A 20,306-nucleotide genomic window follows, 5' to 3' on the forward strand; every position below is an offset into this window, starting at 1 on the left:
AGCAGGGTCAGGACTGGTTACTTATTTGGATGGGAGACTGCACTGGAGAGAGAAGCATGGAGATTAGTTGTTGATAGTATGGATGAAGATGACCTAGTCTAAGTTGGTTGCTGCTGGGAGGGTGAGAAACAATGAGGTCTTGAGAATATTTAAAAGGCAGAACTTCCAGAATTTATCGTTAGATTATAGATAACAGGTGGGGAGAGAGATGGGAGGCAGAGGGAAAGAATCTTGCCCTTGTTAGGACCCGAGTAACTGGAAACCCACAAATGTAACTGAACTTGGGAGATGAAGAAGGCAGGAGGATAGTGGGTTGGGTTACAGCTCAGACAGTCAGGTGTGATACAAAGGTTCTTGATGTAAAAGCTAGAGCCCAGAGGATCCTGGGTTTGGAGACATAAATTTGGAAGTTTGTATGTATAGCTATATTGTGTGGGTATATGTGTGGTATTTCCTGAATTCCACACACATATCCACTTCCTAGAAAGTAAGCAAGATAGATAAAAATTCCAAGCTTGAGGATGGCACAGAGAGTAAAGGTGTTTGCTGCCAAGTCCTGACAGCAGAGTTCAATTTTTATGGCCCACATGATGGAAGGAAGAACTGACTCCTGCAGGTTGTCTTCTGACCTACACAGGCACACTGCAGTACACAGAGATTCCCTACCACTCTCTAACAAGAGGCTGGACACGGAGTGTGGGGGAATTCGAGGAGGATGGGGAGGTGGGATGGGGGGGGGTAGGTGGGGACACATTCTCATAGAAGCAGGAGGAGGGGGGTGGGATAAGGAGTTCCTGGGCAGGGGTGGGGAACGGGGTAAGGGGATAACATCTGAAATGTAAATAAAATATCCAATTAAAAAAAAAAACCCACCAAGGTCAATGTTAAATACCCATCTTGGTTTAACTAAGAAACAGAAGAAATGGAGTGTACATCAAACACTCATTTCTACCTGTCTATCTCTCTTTGATTCAGTGCTTAGTCTGCCTGGCCAGCGCCATGTTGGCTAATCATGACATGTGTTGGGTTTTGTTTCCCTCTGAAGAAACGACAGAGGATAAGGTGATGCTGTATGAGTCACAGAAATGTTATTAGAATAATACGATAAGAATGAGGCTGGAGGCTTGGTGACCGTCACAGCATTTGCTAATGAACACTTGTGAAGCTTCTCAAGGCTTAGGGTGGAAGTCACATTACCAGGAGTCTTCAGTCTAATGATACATCGCGATGTTTGTGAGAACTAAACAAAAACCAATGCTTCCCCGCGGTTCTCGTTTCCTTGGTTTCAACCAGGATGGTAAGGAACATCTTGGTAGGAACATACTGATGGAAACCTTCTCTTGTAGTTTTCCACTTGAGTGCAAAGCTCAAGTTTTTCTTATCGCGTCTTGATTTCTCCCTAATGTCTATTATTTATGGATACCATGGAGAGATAAATGTTAGAGGTTTTTTGTTTGTTTGTTTGTTTGTTTGTTTTTCCTCTGAAAGTTTTCTAAAAGATTGGATATCTGCTTAGCGGCGGGGATCTAAAGGAGAGTGACCAAGAAGAAAGAACTAGAAGTTCTCACAGTCGCCCCACTTACTTAGGATTCAGCAGTACTTGAGAACTCAGACTTTCTAGGTGGCAGGGATGGCTACCAGCAGGGTGGGAACACAGTCTGTTCTTGCTCCATCCTTGCCACCTGGAGGTCCAAGACGGCTTGACTAATGTCACATTCCATGTGCCACACGTTAACACAAGCTCTATTCTCATATACAGAGAAGTACGTCCCTTGTTATTTAGCTTATGTCTTGAACACCTTTCCTGCCTCAATCATGGTTGCATAGATTATGGATTAACTAAGTCCGATTCCTCTTGGTGAAAGATATTTTCTTCCCTTGAAAACCTTCAAGAATAGACATTAATTAATTGCTACTCTCAACATATTAGGTGTTTGGGAACGGTTAAGATGTATGATAGAGTTACAACCGGAAGGCTAGAATCTCTTTTTGACATGCCTGGTAGAGTGGTTCTCAAGGCTTCCTGGGATGATTGTGAAGTCTGGAGATGCCTTTTGGTTGTCATGGCTGGGTACTGGAGTGCTATTGGAACCTACCAAGCAGGGGCTTAGGATGCTGCTAGATATCCCACAATGCACAGAAACAGTTATCTCATAAGATGATGCCTGGTGGAGTGTGATCTTCCTGTTATGTGTCTTAGGAAAGATGTGCTTATCACCTTGACTGGTGTTTTAAAATTTTCATCATTGCCTCTTCTCTGTTTTTCCTTTCTAATATACATTTGTTAGTGTCAAAAAAACTTGTCTGCCAACCCCTCCCCATTCAATGGCCATATAAGAATATATTTATTTCTGTTTTAAAGGTTAATTAATATAGTGTTTACCTTAGGGTCTCAGGCCAAACCTCTTACAAATAAATATTTGGCAAAGAAGAAGGAATTAGCTATTATACATGAGAAGTTGAGGGACTAGAGAGATGGCTCAGTGGGTAAGAACACATGTTGCTCTTGCAGAGGGGGTTAGCAGCCCTCACAGTGGTTTACAACAGTCTGTAACTCTGCTTCCAGAGAATCCAGTGACCTTATTTGACCTCTTTGAGTACAAGGCATGCACACGGGCACATATCTGTACATGCAAACTAACACATACATACACATAACATAATGGAAGTAAATCTAAAAAAAAACTGAGATATTGAGACATTATATACATGTGTGTATGTACACATTTATATGCACATACATGCATATACAGCTATATGTCCCTATATCTGTACATATGTACATATACATATGAGGATGTATGCATAATACACATAAGAGTTAATTTTTTTAAGAAGAAAATGATAACAGAGATGCTGCTGTGGCTAACGGCAACCTTCACCTGACTGCATTTCAGTGGATGGCTTAGAATTTCCTTAAAGTGCTGCTCTCTGGTCTTTAGAAAGTATAACCTTTCAGAATGGGAACTGAGATCCTTGAATTGCTGATTCAGTTTGGTGAGAGGGAGGCAACAGAGGAAAAAAAAAATCTCCTTTCTGGTGCCTCTGGACTGTGAGGTGGGGCCTAATGGATGAGTCAGTCAGTATCTCTCTTCTGAGAGATGGTGGTCAGTCATCATGTGCCAATTTAGATAAGTAGAGTACACAAGGAAGCTTTCTCAATGCTATCCATTATTGGAATCTTTCTTCCCCTTGCCTATTTGCTCATGGGGAAAAGAGGGTTATTTCTATGAGTTCCCTATGTGAAGACAGGTGGCGTTCGTATCGTGTTCTGTGGTAATCACCTTCCTTAACGATTGGGAGATAATATCTTCAATTCAATTCCAACAAGAAAACTTAAAAATTTTTTTTTGTCTTAGAGAAAAAAGACTGCACCTACATTCTGGATATGTCAAGAAGAGGTTATTTCAGAAGGCAATTTTTCCACAGGTAAGGGTCCATTTATCTCTCAGTTTTTTTTGGCACTAACAAGAACTAACAGTTTGATGGAGTTCACCATTAGGAGTGAAACAGACTGGAACTTGTGAGGAAAAAATAACCACCAATCCAATTCAAAAGTTTATAGCCAAAACTTTTCAGTACTGGACATGTTAGTGACTAGACAAACATTCAACAAGTGTTCCATATTGACCCAGTACTAACTATGGCCTAATTCATTCTTATAGCCACCTATGATTAGCTTTCTAGTTCCATTGAATATATGAGCAAGCAGGGCACCCGAATAGGCAACTGATCCTGAGACTCACAGGCAGTATGAAGCTGGGTAGAATTTTAAAGTGAATCTCTGCCTGCTCTTAGGCAATTAGCCACGGTGGAAATAAGTCTTAAAATTGAAAATTGATTTCTGTGAACTTTGATGTAACATTCATTTTGATTGGCAGTAAAAAAGCAATGTGTTCTATTGTTCATGGTAACAAAGTGAAGAGTGGGATAGCCTCAGCTACGACACTATCTCATTCAGTGGGATTTTACGAATGGCTCACCGGTTCTCAGCAGACTGAGGATGAGAAAAGAGTAGTCCTTATTAAGGAGCTCCTCCATCTTAAGCCCTGTCCTTAAAAAAAAAAAAAAAAAAAAAAAAAAAAAAAAAAAACATTCTAGGCAGAAGAACGTAACAGTTCTCCAGTATCATCAGCTTTGCCAGAGCATTTGTGATAGAGTCTTTTGGTAAAATTTGGCAAAAAGAATATCCTCCACTTGATTTTAGCCAAAAGGCTGAGAAGTGATCAGAACGAATATCCTAATTGAAGTTTTTCTTTTCCTATTTTTAAGTCAGCATCTTGCTATGTGCTAACTGCCTGGCGTGAACTTGCACATAAACCAAGTTGGCCCTGAACTTTCAATAATCCTCTTGCTTTCATTATCCAACGCTAGGATTACAGATGTGCACCACCATGCCTGGTATGGATTATGATAACCTTCTTACCCTTGCTTTCAAATCCATCCCTCTATTCTTTTTAGCAATACATTTCCATGGGTTTCATATGCCTCGATGGATATCTGAAGGTAGACTAGATGTCCATTGTTTTGTGTGTTTAGATGGAATGCATGACTAATTCTTTTGCCCAGTAGGATGTTAGCAAGTGTCCATAGCTTTCAGATCATATTCTTAAAATGGAGCAGCTTGCCTTCTCTTTATCTCTCCCACCTAATCTGGAATGCTGTGGTAAATTCTGAGTGGTTTGTGTATACTGTCAAGCATATACAAAGCATCAAATGGGAAGGAGCAGAGTCTTTCCAGCCTTTCAGAACACCACTGTCCTCTTTTCTTGAATATTTACCACTTAAGATTTTTCTCTGTGAGACTTTAAAAAGATTGATTGATTGATTGATTGTATATGAGTACACTGTAGCTGTCTTCAGACACTCCAGAAGAGGGCATTGGATCCCATTACAGATGGTTGTGAGCCACCATGTGGTTTCTGGGAATTGAACTCAGGACCTTTGGAAGAGCAATCAGCGCTCTTGACCACGGAGCCATTTCTCCAGCTCTCTTTATGAGATTTTTAAATCCCATGCTAAATGGCATTTAGTTTGACTCCTTTAAATCAAGAAAACTAATGTATTATCCATTGTACAGTTTCATAGATGAGAAATCAAGATGTGACAAATTTTGAGTTTCTGTAATTGAGCTGAAGAATTCTTTAGTAGTTATTTTACATTTTGTAATAAACTAGCAGAAAAAGAAAAATAAGACTTTTCTACTATAGATGGTTTATATGGACAACGCATACATTTTTTTTGTTTAGTTACTTTTTAATTAGAAAAAAACTAACATGTCAATATTAAATGGCTAAAATTTCTGATGGATAAATAATATTTTAAAATTTATAATTGTTACTTTTATTATTATTATTCTTGTTTTTCTGAGACAGTTTTTTTCTGTGTAGCTCTGACTGTTCTGGAACTTGCTCTGTAGAACAGCCTGGTCTTGAACTCAGAGAGATCCACCTGCCTCTGCCTCCTGAGTGCTGCGTTAAAGCTGTGCTCCACTACCAGCTAATTTATTTTTAAATCAACACTTATGAGTGAATTCCTCTGGAAACTCAGTGGATGTTATTATTTATACACAACTGATAACCTTAGTCAGTTGATCTCCACTGGGGACATTGGTTACTAGTAATGGGTCAAAGGCTAAAGATATGTTGTTTCAATCTAGATTTTCCCAATAAAATTGAGACTATGATTAAGGTACACTGGCTGTTGCTGATAATCCTTACACCCAGGATGAAAAGCAGAAATGTTATTATGACTTTAGGGCTGGCTATAATGTGAAGACTCCCCCTCATCTCAAAAAGAAGCAAGCAAAAATATAATTGAGGGTATGTAAGCAAATCAAATAGGAGATTTAAAAAATATTTTATCTTTAACATTTAAGCACTAATAATTTTCACCAAATATTTAGCATTTTTTTTTACTAAGAATGTATTTACTTCTTTTGCTCACCTGACATAAAGGCATATAAAAAAGATAATGCACGTTGCATAGACATGTAGGTAAAGCCACACATTACTGAAGACCCACTTACCAGTGTACCAATCACATGCTATGGGTCAGAGAATGAAAAGGCACTCATAATAGTGAACACGTATTTTGCCTGGAGCTAGATCTGTTGTCTCTAATCCTGGAGATTAGAATAGGGGAAGGAACACAATGCAGCTTTCAGATGAGTACAACTTGTGAGGCAGCACAATGGTATGGAAACAAATGTCAGTCTCTGCTGAGGACTGGAAACAGCAGATGTTTAAGAGAGCTAAATAATTTATAATCATATGAGGACAGCTTGTGCAAGGGTGAGCCTGGTCTTCTAATAAAAATCTGTAAATAGTCACAACTGTTGGATGGGCTGATGAGACTACCATGGTTTGCCACTGCTGTTCAGACAGATGACATTAGAGTGAGTTCATAGAGAAGTCTGCAAATCAGAGTAAGGTTTTGTATTTTAAGAGTATCATGCATCAAAGGATATAATAAACAAAACTGGGTTTTAAAGAATCATTCATACCATGTGCAAATTATTAAAGAAGTCATTTTCAAATTAATGCCAATAAACACACACTGGAGGCTGGTATGGCAAAAAGGAATTGGTTAGGCCTCTCAAATGATCTGGCAGGATAGAAGTGGACTGCGTAGATTTTAATTAGGGCATGTGGATAATCCAGTAGCACTTGCCAATCACTTAACAAGAGCAAAATAATTGCAACAATAATTCGATTTGATTTCTGCTTAGGTGTTTAGGGTTTCCCAAATGACTTTCAAGTGCTATTGTAGCTAGCATACTGTAAATTAACTCAAGATCACCCAGCCATGATTTATCTAACCCCCTATCCTGTCCCCCGCCATGGTTGTTAAAATTTAGGACAGGGTCAGGCATGATGGCTTTTGATCTTAGCACTAGGGAAACAGGTGGGCGGGTCTCCAAGCTTTCAAGGCCAGTGTGGTTTGTATAGTAAATTTCAGCAACAGCTAAATACCTAAGGAGGAGGAGGAGGAGGAGGAGGAGGAGGAGGAGGAGGAGGAGGAGGAGGAGGAAGAGGAAGAGGAAAAGGGCTGGGGTAGGGTAGGGGAGAAAAGCATTTCTAGCAAACAAGTCATTTGAAACTATTCAATGAAGTGGGAAGGGATATTCAGGAATCTACATAACTGTTAACTTTCTTCATTCAGAAATGGCCTCTGGCTTTGAGCCTTGTAACTCTTAACATTTGTCACTAATGGTGTCACAGAGTAGCTTCTATATTTTCTATGTACTTCCATTTTACTTTGTTTCTTAGTTTTAATTGTTATTTCTTGATTTTATGTAGACGTTTTTTAATCCAGCAACATGGCTACTCTGACAATGAATCACATCCAAAGACCTTCTAGGTCCGTTTGATATAGTTGGCATGACAACCTTTAATCTCCCTGGCTGGGCCATAGACACACCTTAGTACACACCTTTAATCCCAAACAATGAAGATAAAGTTGATTTGTAGAAGGAAGCAGCATGTTTGAAAGTGATGTCTAATTGAGGAGCAGAAAAAGTGATGAATCAGAGAAAGATTTGACAGAATGAATCAGAGATAGGATACACTCAACTGTCATGACAACAGACAAGAAAGAGAGGCAATTTAAGAGCAGTGTAGAGAGAGTCAGTTGGGAATTGATTTAGTTGGCACAGTTTGTGCAAGAAAGTTGAGTTCAGTTGTGTTTGTTCACAAGTTCCATTCAGTTTGTGCAATTCATGTAGTGCAGGTGAGCAGAGGCAGTTGAAGCCAGAGAATGAGAAGGATCCAGAAGATTAGAACAAATTGCCAGAGTTAGTTTGAGCCAAGCAGAGAAATTCAGTTAGAAACTGAGAAGAGCTAGTTTGCATCAGTCAGCGTGGTGAGGAGTTTGAGCCAGAACAGCTGAGTTGAATCACCCAGCCAGAGTTCAGAAAGAACTAGTAAGGGTAAGCTTGTTTAGGACTAAGCCTCCAAAACGACAATTACATCTGGAGAATAAAAGTTACTTAAGAAGAGGATTTGTTATTTGAAGACCAGCAAATACAAGTTCTAATCCAAATATAACATCTGATAACCAACTAGGGGCCAGTTCACTGTGGGTGGTTTAAGTGAACTCAAAAATACTTATCTGATGGCAGACAAAGGATTTGTAGAAAGGGGTGGGTGTGGTTCATGCAAGTGTTGGGTATGATCTGTCTTCAAGGTGCTAAATATTCCTTAAAAATAGAAACTCCAAGTCCCCATAGCAGCACAGATCCTTCCTCTAATGTAATGTCTCTGCTTTTGAAGATTTTATTTTCTATCACCAAGACTTAGAGGATAGATCCTTGAAGACAATTCATCTCCTGCTCTTTTCTGTTTATTTTTTCCTCATCTAAGACAAAGATCTACATATACTTGCAAAGGATCTTAAATTTGTGTTTTAAGGCATAGGATGCCATTTGGTATAAAATAAATGCAAAAATACTTAGAAAAGTTAAAGGATCTAAAGACAGGCAAATAGAAATGTATGCATTTTCTGGAGGTTTTATGGCTCAGAAGAATGGAAGGCAAATTCAGTTAAATGACTCAAGAACATGTGGCTCTACAGTCAGCTTTCTCAAGGTCTGGGTGTTACCACATTTATAATGTTCTGTTCTTTCCTTCCTTAAGTGTAAAACTAGGTTGGGACTGCCTTTGGAGGATGCTCAGAATAGTGTTTTGGATATTGGCATCATTGGGTTGAAATGGTATCATGGAAGGACCCTTGGAGATTGTTCTAATCTACCTGTCAGCATATCCCGGTGGCAGGTATTTATTCTGGGTCAGTTATCATTCAGGCTCTGTTTCTGATGACTTGAGATGAGATAGCTAGGCATGGGCAAGCGAGAATGCATGGGGATGGGTTGAGAGAATAAAGGAGCATGAATAGAGTAAAAGAAAGCAAAGCGATTGTGACATGTAAAAACATGCATTGACAACTGAGAACCCTGGACACTGCTACTGTATAATTTTCCCTTGACCCAAAGATAATTGTGTGCTTATGATTTTTGGTTTTGAAAAAAAACTTGAGGTTTTTTTTCCAGTTCATTACTATTGAAGGTATTCACTATTCTATTTTTAAATCTATTCATTCATCTATTTATCAATTTATCTACCAGTTACCACACTTATTAGTCTATTAACCTATGTATTCAGAGCAATCCTTAGTACGTTGAGGAGTGTGTGTGTGTGTGTTTGTGGTAGGGGTATTTATGTGCACTTGATGGAATGAACAGCTTTTCTTTCTTTCTTTCTTTCTTTCTTTCTTTCTTTCTTTCTTTCTTTCTTTCTTTGAGGTTTGGGTTTTACTGAGCTTATTTGGTGAAGGATCCTGAATTAAAATTAATCAGTTTATCTGGGACATTAAAAACAACAGCAGATGAGCTATTACAAATCTGGTAAAGCAATTAGTCAAATGTGAAGAGTGAAAAACATGTTTGGAATGATCTTGACTCATGTAACTGCCTCAGAATAACTTCTTAAGTGTTCCTAGGCAACAGAACTTTAATTAAAGAGACAAGTGGTGGGTTTCTCTCTCTCTTTTTCTTCCCTCTTAGGGTATCACAGAGAACAGCTTGACTATGTCCCTGCTATATTGTATTAGATATACTTATATGGGTCAAATAGGAAGGCAGCAACATTCAGAATGGGCTATTTACATCCAAATCTCTTGCTTATTCAATGAGGCACTAGTTCCATGAAGGTACATGCACCCTGTGCTAGGTAAATAAAATCATTAAGCATCAGAGAAGGACTGAACTTTTTATTTTTACATCAATAGTTTGGGTTTCCTTTTGTCATTGAATCTTGCTCTTCTAAGCTAACCAAGTGGTATCTTGTTGGATGATATTGAGCAGAATGCATTGTCTCAAATTCTGTCTCCCTTTGTAAAGGGCTGTTTTGAGTCCTGTGGGACATGGCTTCAGCTGTTGTCACAGCCCACTTCTTGGATTTTCCTATGATGTAGAGTCACACAGAAATACAAGACCTCACACATACCTTTCCCCAAACTCCAGTCTACGCAGAGAGCAGCTTCTAACTATTTGGGCACCAACAAAAGCTTATTAACAGAAGGCAAAAGGTCAGAAGAGTCCTTGGGAATGTGAAAAAAAAGCTCTGAGAACATTTAATCATAAGTAGCTTAGCTTCTCCTTCTCAGAGGGAATGCGGTGTGTTTGCATCACTCTCCTTGGCAGTTAACCTTTTAGATTTTATGCTTATGACATTTCTGTCAGGCACTCTGCGTGTGCCAATTAAAGTCAGAGGTCTTTGGACATGATTCAAGAAGTTGATTGAAGGCAATTTCTGTCAGGGAGAACTACCAGGGCAGGTGCAGGAGAGGACCCAGGAAGGTAATGAAAACTTGCTGGGAACACAGCTCCTTTGTAGACGTTTTGAGTGTGTGTGTGTGTGTGTGTGTGTGTGTGTGTGTGTGTGTAGTCCTGGGTTTCCTGTTAAATGTGGGGTGTAGGACAGCACTGACTTGTCAGAGTAAGGTGTCTATACCAGCCCATATGTCGGTGTGCATGGCCATATGGACCAAGAGGTCAGAGCATCCATGTCAACAATCACAATGTAAGTTCAGAGGTCACATGATGAGCAGGGATTCTTTAAGAGGCAAACTGAAACTCTGAGCAAAGTAGGTTGGAGGACGTGGTAAGTAGCCTTCTCCTGGGAACATTGCCTCCTCAGGTATTAATCAGGGAACCAGGCAAAATACTTTCTCAGTAATATGTTCCTGGGCTAGGATTGTGAATCAGGGACAGAAACCATGGAAACCCACTTAGTTTGTGCAATGTTGTTTTTTTTTTTTTTTTTTTTTTCCTTCCCCTTTGGAAGAAAGAACACAAGGATGAGTAAAAGGCATGGCTCCACTTCAAGGTTGTATGTGAGTTAGGGAACCCTTGAGCCCCTTTAGATATGTCAAATGCTCAGGTGAGTGTCTGCGTAATGGGATGCCTTTAAAGGTGAAACCACAGCTTGAAATGGAGATAAAAAAATGCTAAGTCTGGAAGTTTCCAGGACTTAACTTTTGTAAAAATACTTCTGCAGGCACAGTTCTGTTTTATGATTAAAAATTTGAATTCAGATTAAAACCGAAGCTGTTAACTTTTTAGGCATTTGGTGGGGATGAGTCGGCCCTTATCCATGCTAATTTTTCTACTTGTTAATTACCTCACAGGTGGTTGTGAGATTTAATGACATATATAGATGTTTAGTATAGTGCTTGGTGCATAGTAAGCATCCTAGAGAAACTAAGTTCAATTAGCACTTTAGCCTTTGAACTATAGGGAATATTCATCAGTTACTTCCAAATGGAAAGAATCTCAGCTTGGCAGTACTCTCTTACACAAAATTCTTTTTTTTTTTTTTTAATTTTTATATTCAAAGAAGTGAGAAAATGTGGTCAAATAATAAGCCTGCCTGGATAAGGTGCTAGGCAATATTTTTAATTTTCATGAGATTTTCTTAATTAAATAATTTTTTTTTGAGATAGGGTCTTATGTTGCCCAGACTGAACTCCAAAACTGAGACTGGCTTTAAACTGTACTTCTCTGCCAAATGCTGGGATTATAGGTGGGCAGCACTGTGCTCAACCTTACATAGACCTTTTTTTAAAAAATTGATATTCTCTCTCTCTCTCTCTCTCTCTCTCTCTCTCTCTCTCTCTCTGTGTGTGTGTGTGTGTGTGTGCATACTTGGGTGTACATGAGTATTTATGAATACCAGAGGTTGATATTGAGATGTCTTACCTAGATGTTCCTTTATTTTTTGAAACATGGTCTCTGAAACTGGAGTTGCTGATGTGTTAGACTCGATGGCCAGCAAGGGCCCCTCCCCATCCATCGTTGTCAGGGTTATAGGTATGGGCTGCCACTTCCGGCTTCATACTTGGATTCTGAGTATCTTAAGTCAGGTCATCATATTGCTGTGATGGATAGCGAATCTTGGTTGTCAACTTGACACACTTGGGAAGGGAGACCCTCAGTTGAAGAATTTCCTCTATCAGACTGATTTATGGGAAATTTTATTTACTGGTAATTGATGAAAAGTGTACTTGGGTTGTGTAAGAAAGGCAGCTAAGCAAGTTAGGGCCAACAGGCTAGTAAGCCACATTCCTCCATAGAATTCTGTGTCGGTTCCTGCCTGTAGTTTTCTGCCCTGGCTCCCCCTAATAATAGATTAACTTCTAAGCCAAATAAATCCTTTTCTACCTCAAGTTGCTTTTGGCTCTGGAATTAAAGTAGAACACTTGCACAGAAACGGCATTAGCCCACTCCCTACTCCTTTGATCTATATTTTCAATGAAGAGTAATATTACATATATATTGATCACCTACTATGTGTAAGGGAAATCCTGTATTCTCAAGAGTTCTGTGGTGGCTTACAACTTACAAGCAAGGAAACTGAGGCTGTGAGAGCTGGAAGAAGACTATCTAAGCTCACATTCTGTGGGTGGTAGAGGAGATTTAGAAACCAAAGGCAAGTTGTCATCAAAACCATGAACATAGAAGGAATGAACACCTCCCAGACAGGGTCTGGCCGTGTTGTGAACTCTGAGGCAATGGCATCATTTCTATTTTGATGTCTCCATTTACCTCTTATCCCTTTGCTGAGGGGCCTGGCAGAGCAGCAAATGTCACTCCCAAGCAGGCACCTAAGTGAGAAATCACAGGCAGCACTTGGCTTCTTTCTCTGCTCAGGGAAAGAAAGAGGCATGAATGCTTAGTTCGATGGCTTCAGTTGGTTGTGTAGGGATAGCAGGAGCTTCCTGATTCCATTGGTCAAAAAGGTTTCTTAAGCACTGTGACAGTTACTTGGGTGGAAGATTGAATTGAAAAACATGCGCATGATTATTTAGCAGCTTTAGAAAAATCTGAGGAAAAAAAACCTCTTCAGGGGCAGGTAAAGCTGCTTGGCAACGGGATTTTACAACAGAGCATTTGTGGGGCTGCTGCAGTGCAGACAAGGTACACATATTATTCACATCCATATTTTGCTTCAGAACAATCTGTTCTTGCACATTAAAAAAAAACCCAGTTTATCTGGCCAACAGAGATGAGGATTCATTACTAATTCCTTGCTAATGCATCTCTTTAGGATAGTTCCTTGAAAAGGCCGTTTGTCGATTAGTCTCGACATTAGCCTATATCAGCTGCATCATTGCTTCCAAACACTAGTATTGAAAGTTTTCCCTTTCTTTTCCAGCTGCAGAACTCTGGCTTTAGAGCTGGGTCTGTTCCTCATGGGCCCAGTGGTTGGGCATAAGGTCCCTTACTTTCTTTGAGCCCATTTCCTTATGTGACATAGAGTTGTTAAATGTTTTCTTTTTAGGATTGTTGCAACTGTTAAAATAGTTCATGTTTAGGCAAATACTTCATAAACTGTACAAAGCCCTTTTCAAAGAACTATTATTATTAATATCTGTGAACTAAATTCATGTGGGGCTCATTAAGGAGTCCTGATGGCTTAACAGCATCATAAAAGCCCAAAATTAAGTTATAGCAAGATGTTGGAAACCGAGCACAAGAGTGATGACTTGATGAAAAGAATAGAAGAGAGTCGGGCAGGTTTGGGAGAAAGAACAAAGGGGCAGAACATGGCTAAAGACTTCCTAGGAGAGATAATACCTTTCTGTGAGGACTGAGTCCCCAAAAGTTTCTGTGTGACATTTTGTAGGCACTGAGAGAACTAGGCGAGGGAGTACCTGTCTGTCTGCTTTTTCTCAGATCTCTGCAAAAAATGATGGATGTTTTCCTCTAAAGGTTATTAAGACCAAATGGGGACAGTATATCCTCTATACCTCATTAAACATCTCCCCCCTTTAAAATTCTTGCTCAGACAGGGGCCTTGTCTAGATAGCCACTATCAGTGCAGCTAGAAGCTATGTGCTTCTTGGAGCATTCAGGCGAGGCTGAAAGGCAATCAGAGAATCCTAGTAAATACTCTGGGATTACGCAGAATTGCTGCCTTGACCTGTCCCTGGAGGCTGACTGTATATAGCCACTTCACCTATCATCAGGGACAAGGGGAGTTGTAGGTGTTCAATACGTGGAAAGGTTGGAAAAGAAGGTTCTAAAGTGAAGCAAGGAGGAGTCAACACGGTTGGGAAGATTTACAGGGATTAGCCTGGGAGTCATTAGAGATAAGGGTTCTTTCTGTGTTGGGGAATGGAGAATAAAAAATCACAAGGTTAAGCTGGACAGACTCTGGGTACAAAGCTTGAGCTGAGTGTCCGACTGTGGACACAGTCGATCCTTGCCATTTCTTGGTTTTTAAGAAAATGTTTATTATCTACTGTTTAGAAGCACACGGAGCAAGCAACTAGTGCTGGTGGTGATGAAGCTAAAAATCTCAATTACGCTATTTTTTAGTAGTTGTTCATTTAAAACCATCTAAGTGAGGTAGCATAGCCAACAGTCTAACCTATGACATATAAGATGCATGTAAATGAACAAGTGCAGTGAAAGTTATCATGAAAAAAAGACTTTTCTCACAAATAGTTCATTTTAGGACTAGTAAGCTCTGGTGAGCACGGAGAGAGTGTGGTCACAGCAGGCCTGCTGAAGACTCAGACACCACACTCCCTGCCTAGGTCTGTCCCAAGGGCTTCTCCTTAGTGAGGTCCTGGAAGTTCCCTATATTTCAAAGAGGTGTGGACTTTAATTATTGTCATGATTAAGTCACAAGAAATTCCATCTTTTGGGGATCAAGGAGAGAGCTTAGTGGATAAAATGCTTGTTGTACAAGCATGAAGACCTGAGATCAGGTCCCCAGCATCTATGTAAAAGCTGAGCATGATGGTCCACAATTGTAATTCAGGCAGTTTGATGGTCAGCAGTCTGGCTGTTGCTGAGATCCAAGTTCTGTGAGATGTCCTGTCTTGAAAAAATAGGGATGGACAAACTATCTTCTGATTGGATTTATGGCCTGTTCCACAGGGGGAACGTTATGCCTGTCACTGAAAATCTATCCAAGAACCCATGGTTGGCTGGGTTCCCAGGCCTCAGAGTTGAATCAACATTATTATTCTTCTAAAATTGACACAGTACTTAGTTTTCTTCAAAATGTGTGTCTCTCTATGTATAGACCAGTGCAGACCTCAGACCGTATCAGAAAAAATTCTGTGTAGTGATCAACGCAGACACCCAGAACTGGTCAAAGTGCAGACAATAAGTGTCCATGGAATAACAAGCCACAAAAAACACGTCTATATCATGTCCCCTTGGTAAGGCCCAGGTCCATCAAAGAAGAGGGTGTGCTGGATAGTCTTATGTCAACTTGACACAAGCTAAAGTCATCTGAGAGAAGGGAACCTCAATTAAGAAAATATCTCCATAAGATCAGGCTGTAGACAAGCCTACAAGACATTTTCTTAATTAATGATTGATGGGGGAGGGGTCATCTCATTGTGGGTGGTGCTATCTCAGGCTGGTGGTCCTAGGTTGTACAAGAAAGCAGGCTGAACAAGCCATGGGGAGCAAGCCAGTAAGCAGCGCCATTCCATGACCTCTTCATCAGCTCCTGCCTCCAGGTTTCTGCCCTGTTTGAGTTCTTGTCCTGACTTCCTATGGTGATGAGTCAAGTTTTGGCAGTGTAAGCCATTCCTCCCCAGTTAAACTATTTCCTCCCCAAGTTGCTTCGGTTGTGGTGCTTCATCACAGCAATTGAAACACTGACCAAGACAGAGGGGATGGAAAGATTTTAAGAGCCAGACATGTGGGAGGATTGGTGTTAAACAGTGTCTTCTGGACTTGACAGAAGTACTCATGAGTACACAGCAGCTGTGATTGCCTGTGAGGAGCTGAGGAAGCCCAGAGAGATTATGTAAGGGAAGATGGAGACCTGAGTGCATGAGTACTATTGACATAGACACAGCATATTAAGGTCTGATGCCCGAGACCTATGGAAAACTGGTTAAGCCTTGATCATACAGGTCAGACTTGGAATGGAAGAGCCTTCCTCCATACTGGAGTGTTCACAAATGACTAACCAGTGTGTGCAAAAACCAGCACCTGAAGCTCCCTCTTCCCGAGACTACTTGCCTACAGACGTCTCCTACCCTGACTAGCTAACTCCCCCCACCCCTCTGCATCCATAATAGATGTGCTGAGGTTCCAGACTGTAGATGGTTCAGCTACTTTAGAACACACATGACCCACCTGACCCCAGCCATTCTGAATGTGTGTCTGTTCTTTCTTCTTTCCCTCACCACCCCAAGTCAGGTTCCAAGGACCAAGACACGGATTCACAAGACCTACACAAAATCAAGACAATCAACATTCTAGCATGGAATGGGAAAGGGTCCATGAGTCTGCACTCCTAACCGGAAGCTGTGGGCGATTGATGGTTTCTGTGAGAGGGAGAACCAGGTTTCTATAAAGGTGTAGCTTCTGGTAGACTGATCACGCTTCAGTGGAGGTTCCCACACCCACAATCCAACACATTGGAGTCTATGGCTTATTAAACAACAACAACAACAACAACAACAACAACAATAACAACATCAAGACATAAAGTTCTGGAGGAAAGAGGCTATCTGGAAGAATTTAAGGTGTTTTTTTGTTTTGTTTTTGTTTGTTTTTTGGTTTTTCGAGACAGGGTTTCTCTGTGTAGCCCTGGCTGTCCTGGAACTCACTCTGTAGACCAGGCTGGCCTCAAACTCAGAAATCCACCTGACGCTGCCTCCCAAGTGCTGGGATTAAAGGCGTGCGCCACCACTGCCCGGCTGAATTTAAGGGCTTTTATGAAAAGAATTTGTATGAAATTCTCAAAAATTTAATAACAATATTAAAAATTTAAAAATAAGGAATGAAGCAACTGAGGAAGACATGCCAACATACACATCTGGCTTCTACATGTGTGAGCATACCTGAGCACATGTGTGCATGCATGTGTGCGTACATACACCCCCCTACACCCCTATACACACACATAATTAAAATAGCTTTTGGCCCCCTTCCCCGATATCTTTCTCCCATGACATCCATTTTTGTGGCCTTACTAACAATTTCATCTTATATTTGAACTTCCCAATTCTTTTCATAAACACCAGCTCCCTTTTAGGGAAGGAGATTGATTTGAGAAGAACCCCAGTGAGGACCGTACCTGAGGATGCTTTGTTCTAGAACCTGGGTCTGGTGCTGGTCCTGTTGATTTTGCTTCTTCATCTCTTCGTGTTCTTTTCCGCTGCCAGTTCCATCCAGGAGCCATTTCTCCCTCAAGGCTTTTTTCTGATGTCAGGGAATATAAACGTACGTTCTTATATTCACCAACAATTCCCCAGCTACCTTATTGCTTGCAGGTCTTAGCATGGCAACAGTGGGCATATTAACAGAGATTAGTTTTTCCCACTGGTTTGGTTCAATAAATCTGGCATTTCTCTTCTTTGTTACATTCTTGGCTCTTTTCTTCTTTAAGAAGAAACCAAATCAATATAGTAATAATTACAAAAAACTATTACAAGGATGTAAAAAATCTGTCAAAACAAGGTGATAGAGACACAGACCATGGGTTAGAGACCACTGGATGAAGCAAGAACCACATCATTGTGTTTCATTGACCCTTTTAGACTTTCTAGTCATGTCATCTACGTAACACACACAACAAGAGCAGTTTTTGTTGTCCTATCCTGAGGCCACAGAGTCTTTTCTCAGATCATCTAGACCTTTATAAAACTGTTCCCTCTCCAGACCCACTGGATAACAGTAACATAGACTTGTATTCTCCCGGAGTTTAAGACAACAAGAAAACTGTCACAGATTAGCATTACCTGGATTTTAGTTTATTTTTATTGATGGGTTTTGAGAATAGCTAACATGTAATACAGAAGATATTCACTTTCTTATTTCTGTCAACAAGTTAAAAAAAATCTCGTGATGCCTTCAAATTTTGTGACTTGTAATAGTGGGCATAGTAAAGAGGACTCATTTTCCCCTGTTATCCTGCCTCCATAAATTTGGTGTTTTCTTTCTATGAAACCTTTAGATTATTTTCTGAAGCTAGTTTCTAGACATCTAAATCCTCTCTCTCTCTCTCTCTCTCTCTCTCTCTCTCTCTCTCTCTCTCTCTTTCTCTCTCTCTCTCTCTGTGTGTGTGTATGTGTCTGTGTGTGTGTATGGTGTATGGTCTATAGCGTGCACAAGTCTATGTATATATCTGTGCATGTGACTCCACATGCACATATGTGCTGGTAGATGTGGAGGTCAGAGGTCATTGCTGGTGTCGTCCTCTCTCGCTCCCCACCTTGGCATTTTAAAAATTACATTTTATTTATTTCTTTTGTGTATAGGGGTGGTGCCTGTGCCCTGAGTTCCGATGCGGAGGTCAGAAGACAACTTGCATTTTCTCCTTCAGCTCTATGGGTCCCAGGATGGAATGTAGGTCACCAGGCTTGGCAGTAAGCAGCTTTACCCAGTAAGTCATCCTGCTGGCTCTCTACCTGATTTTTGAGACAGAATTTGACTCATCGATTTGGCCAGACTGGTTGACAGCAAGCCCCTGTCTTTACTTTCTCAGAGCTAGGATTCCAGGTGCCCACTGGTATGCCTGGCTTTTTATACGTGTGCTGGGGAGCTCAACTTAGGTCCCCGTGCTTCTATGGCAAGCACTTAACCAAATGAGTCATCCTCTCTGCTTTTTAAATCTTATTTATATGCATTCTTATGCATCAATAAGTTCTAGTCTTTCTGAGTCATCCATAAGACCCTACCACTTTCTTGCCTGTTGATTTAAGAAACACTCAGATGGCACAGTATGATGAAGACACTAAGCTGGATGAGCCAGACAGTTATCTTGTGACACCACTAGGTTAACTACTTCATGACAATGAAGTTCAGAATCAAGAGCTCTATGGGCTGCTGGGGTTGCTCACTGGTAGGCTGCTTGCCTAGTACATATGAGGGCCTGGGTCTAGTCACCATCACCACTAAGTCAGATAATGGAACCAAACTCTCTAGTAACTAAATGAAAGCACAAGAGATATGGCGGCATGCAAGCCATACACGTCAGGTTTTACAGAAAGGTCTCCCGAAGTGTTACTACGTTGCACTCAGCAATTATAGCGGACTTGGAATAGATTGGTTTTTCTTACTATGAGTTGAATGGACATATAGAAAAGAAAAAAATTCTATAATGACTGTAACTTGTTTTTACTGATGGATGCTATTATAGGCAAGGAGGTTTGCAGCACACATATCTCAGAGTTTTTTTTTTTTTTTTAAACTGGGATGCTAATAAATGTACATGGAAATTTGCATGTGCAAAATGCAAATGGTCCAGGCATCAGCAGTGAATAATTACAATGAGTATTCCAACGAGTCTGTTCTTTCTATCTCTCTCTCTCTCTATCTCTCTCGCTCTCTCTCTCTCTCTCTCTCTCTCTGTTTCTCTCCCTCCCTCTCTCCCTCTACCCCACCTCTCTCTGTGTGCATGTTGTATAGGAGGAGAAGCTTGCAAATGTCTCTGCCTATGCTGTTTAATGTGTGCCACCGTGGTGTAATGAACTAGCTTGCAATCAGGGAAGCAGTGAAGAGTCATGGGAGCTGGGACAACTGGATGGGAAAGACAACAGATAAGCTGGTAACTATGACACCAGTAGAGCTTTCATAACTTTGTGAAATAGCATAAAATTGATTTTAAACATGCTTTTGCACATTCTTGAGCCTGGTTTTGGAATTGGGCCTAGTTTCTGTTGGAATAGCCAACGATTTCTGCAAACCTAGAAGAATGTTGAAATAGCCACTCTTTGCCCTTATTCCCTCTGCAGTCAATGGCCCCTGTATCATGTTGACCACAGGACAAATGTCATTATGAGTCATATGTCAGTTATTTTAAAAGCACAGAGCAAGCTTTGTTATATCTTTAGGGTCTTGTATAGTACCTTGAAAGTAATAGGTACTTCGTCAATGTCTGCTCACTAAATGGCCCTATAAACAATGTGCCTCTGTAAGTTCTGTCTATCATCTAAGGTTCTACTTAAACACCACCTCTATAAAATCCTTATTTGACGACCTCAGTTTACACAATTAATGTTTATAGTCTAAATAAAAACAGAACCTTTTAACTTGTCTTCTTAAAGTTAATCTTAATTTCTTGAATTAAGACATGCTATTTCCTTCTCCACTTCATCTCTTCCCTGTTGGGTCCTTGAAGGAAAGTGGAGAATGTCTTGGGTCAGAAAAACAAAACAAAACAAAACAAAACAAAACAAAACAAAACAAAACAAAACAAAAAAGCCTCTTGCTTCAGGTGCAGACAGGCCCTGGGACAGAGTGTACAGCTGGCAAGGGCAAGTGTTCG

General features: G+C 40.4%; 1 protein-coding gene and 1 non-coding gene across 3 annotated transcripts in view; one reads left to right on the forward strand and one right to left on the reverse strand.

Annotated features, from left to right (window-relative positions):
* Nucleotides 1–20,306, reverse strand: part of Palmd (palmdelphin) — a 49,391-nt gene that overhangs the window by 12,461 nt on the left and 16,624 nt on the right. For both annotated transcript variants that reach the window (XM_076933184.1, XM_034500907.2), the window contains one exon: nt 17,115–17,239. In XM_076933184.1, the coding sequence (XP_076789299.1) occupies nt 17,115–17,239 (125 nt within the window). The remainder of the gene's footprint in view (nt 1–17,114; nt 17,240–20,306) is intronic.
* Nucleotides 10,273–20,306, forward strand: part of LOC117707516 (uncharacterized) — a 126,285-nt gene continuing 116,251 nt past the window's right edge. The window contains exons 1-3 of the transcript XR_013110040.1: nt 10,273–10,357; nt 18,298–18,422; nt 19,448–19,586. This is a non-coding gene — a transcript (uncharacterized LOC117707516). The remainder of the gene's footprint in view (nt 10,358–18,297; nt 18,423–19,447; nt 19,587–20,306) is intronic.

The sequence above is a fragment of the Arvicanthis niloticus genome, chromosome 4 (genome assembly GCF_011762505.2).
Source record: "Arvicanthis niloticus isolate mArvNil1 chromosome 4, mArvNil1.pat.X, whole genome shotgun sequence".
Classification (NCBI taxonomy): Eukaryota; Metazoa; Chordata; class Mammalia; order Rodentia; family Muridae; genus Arvicanthis; species Arvicanthis niloticus.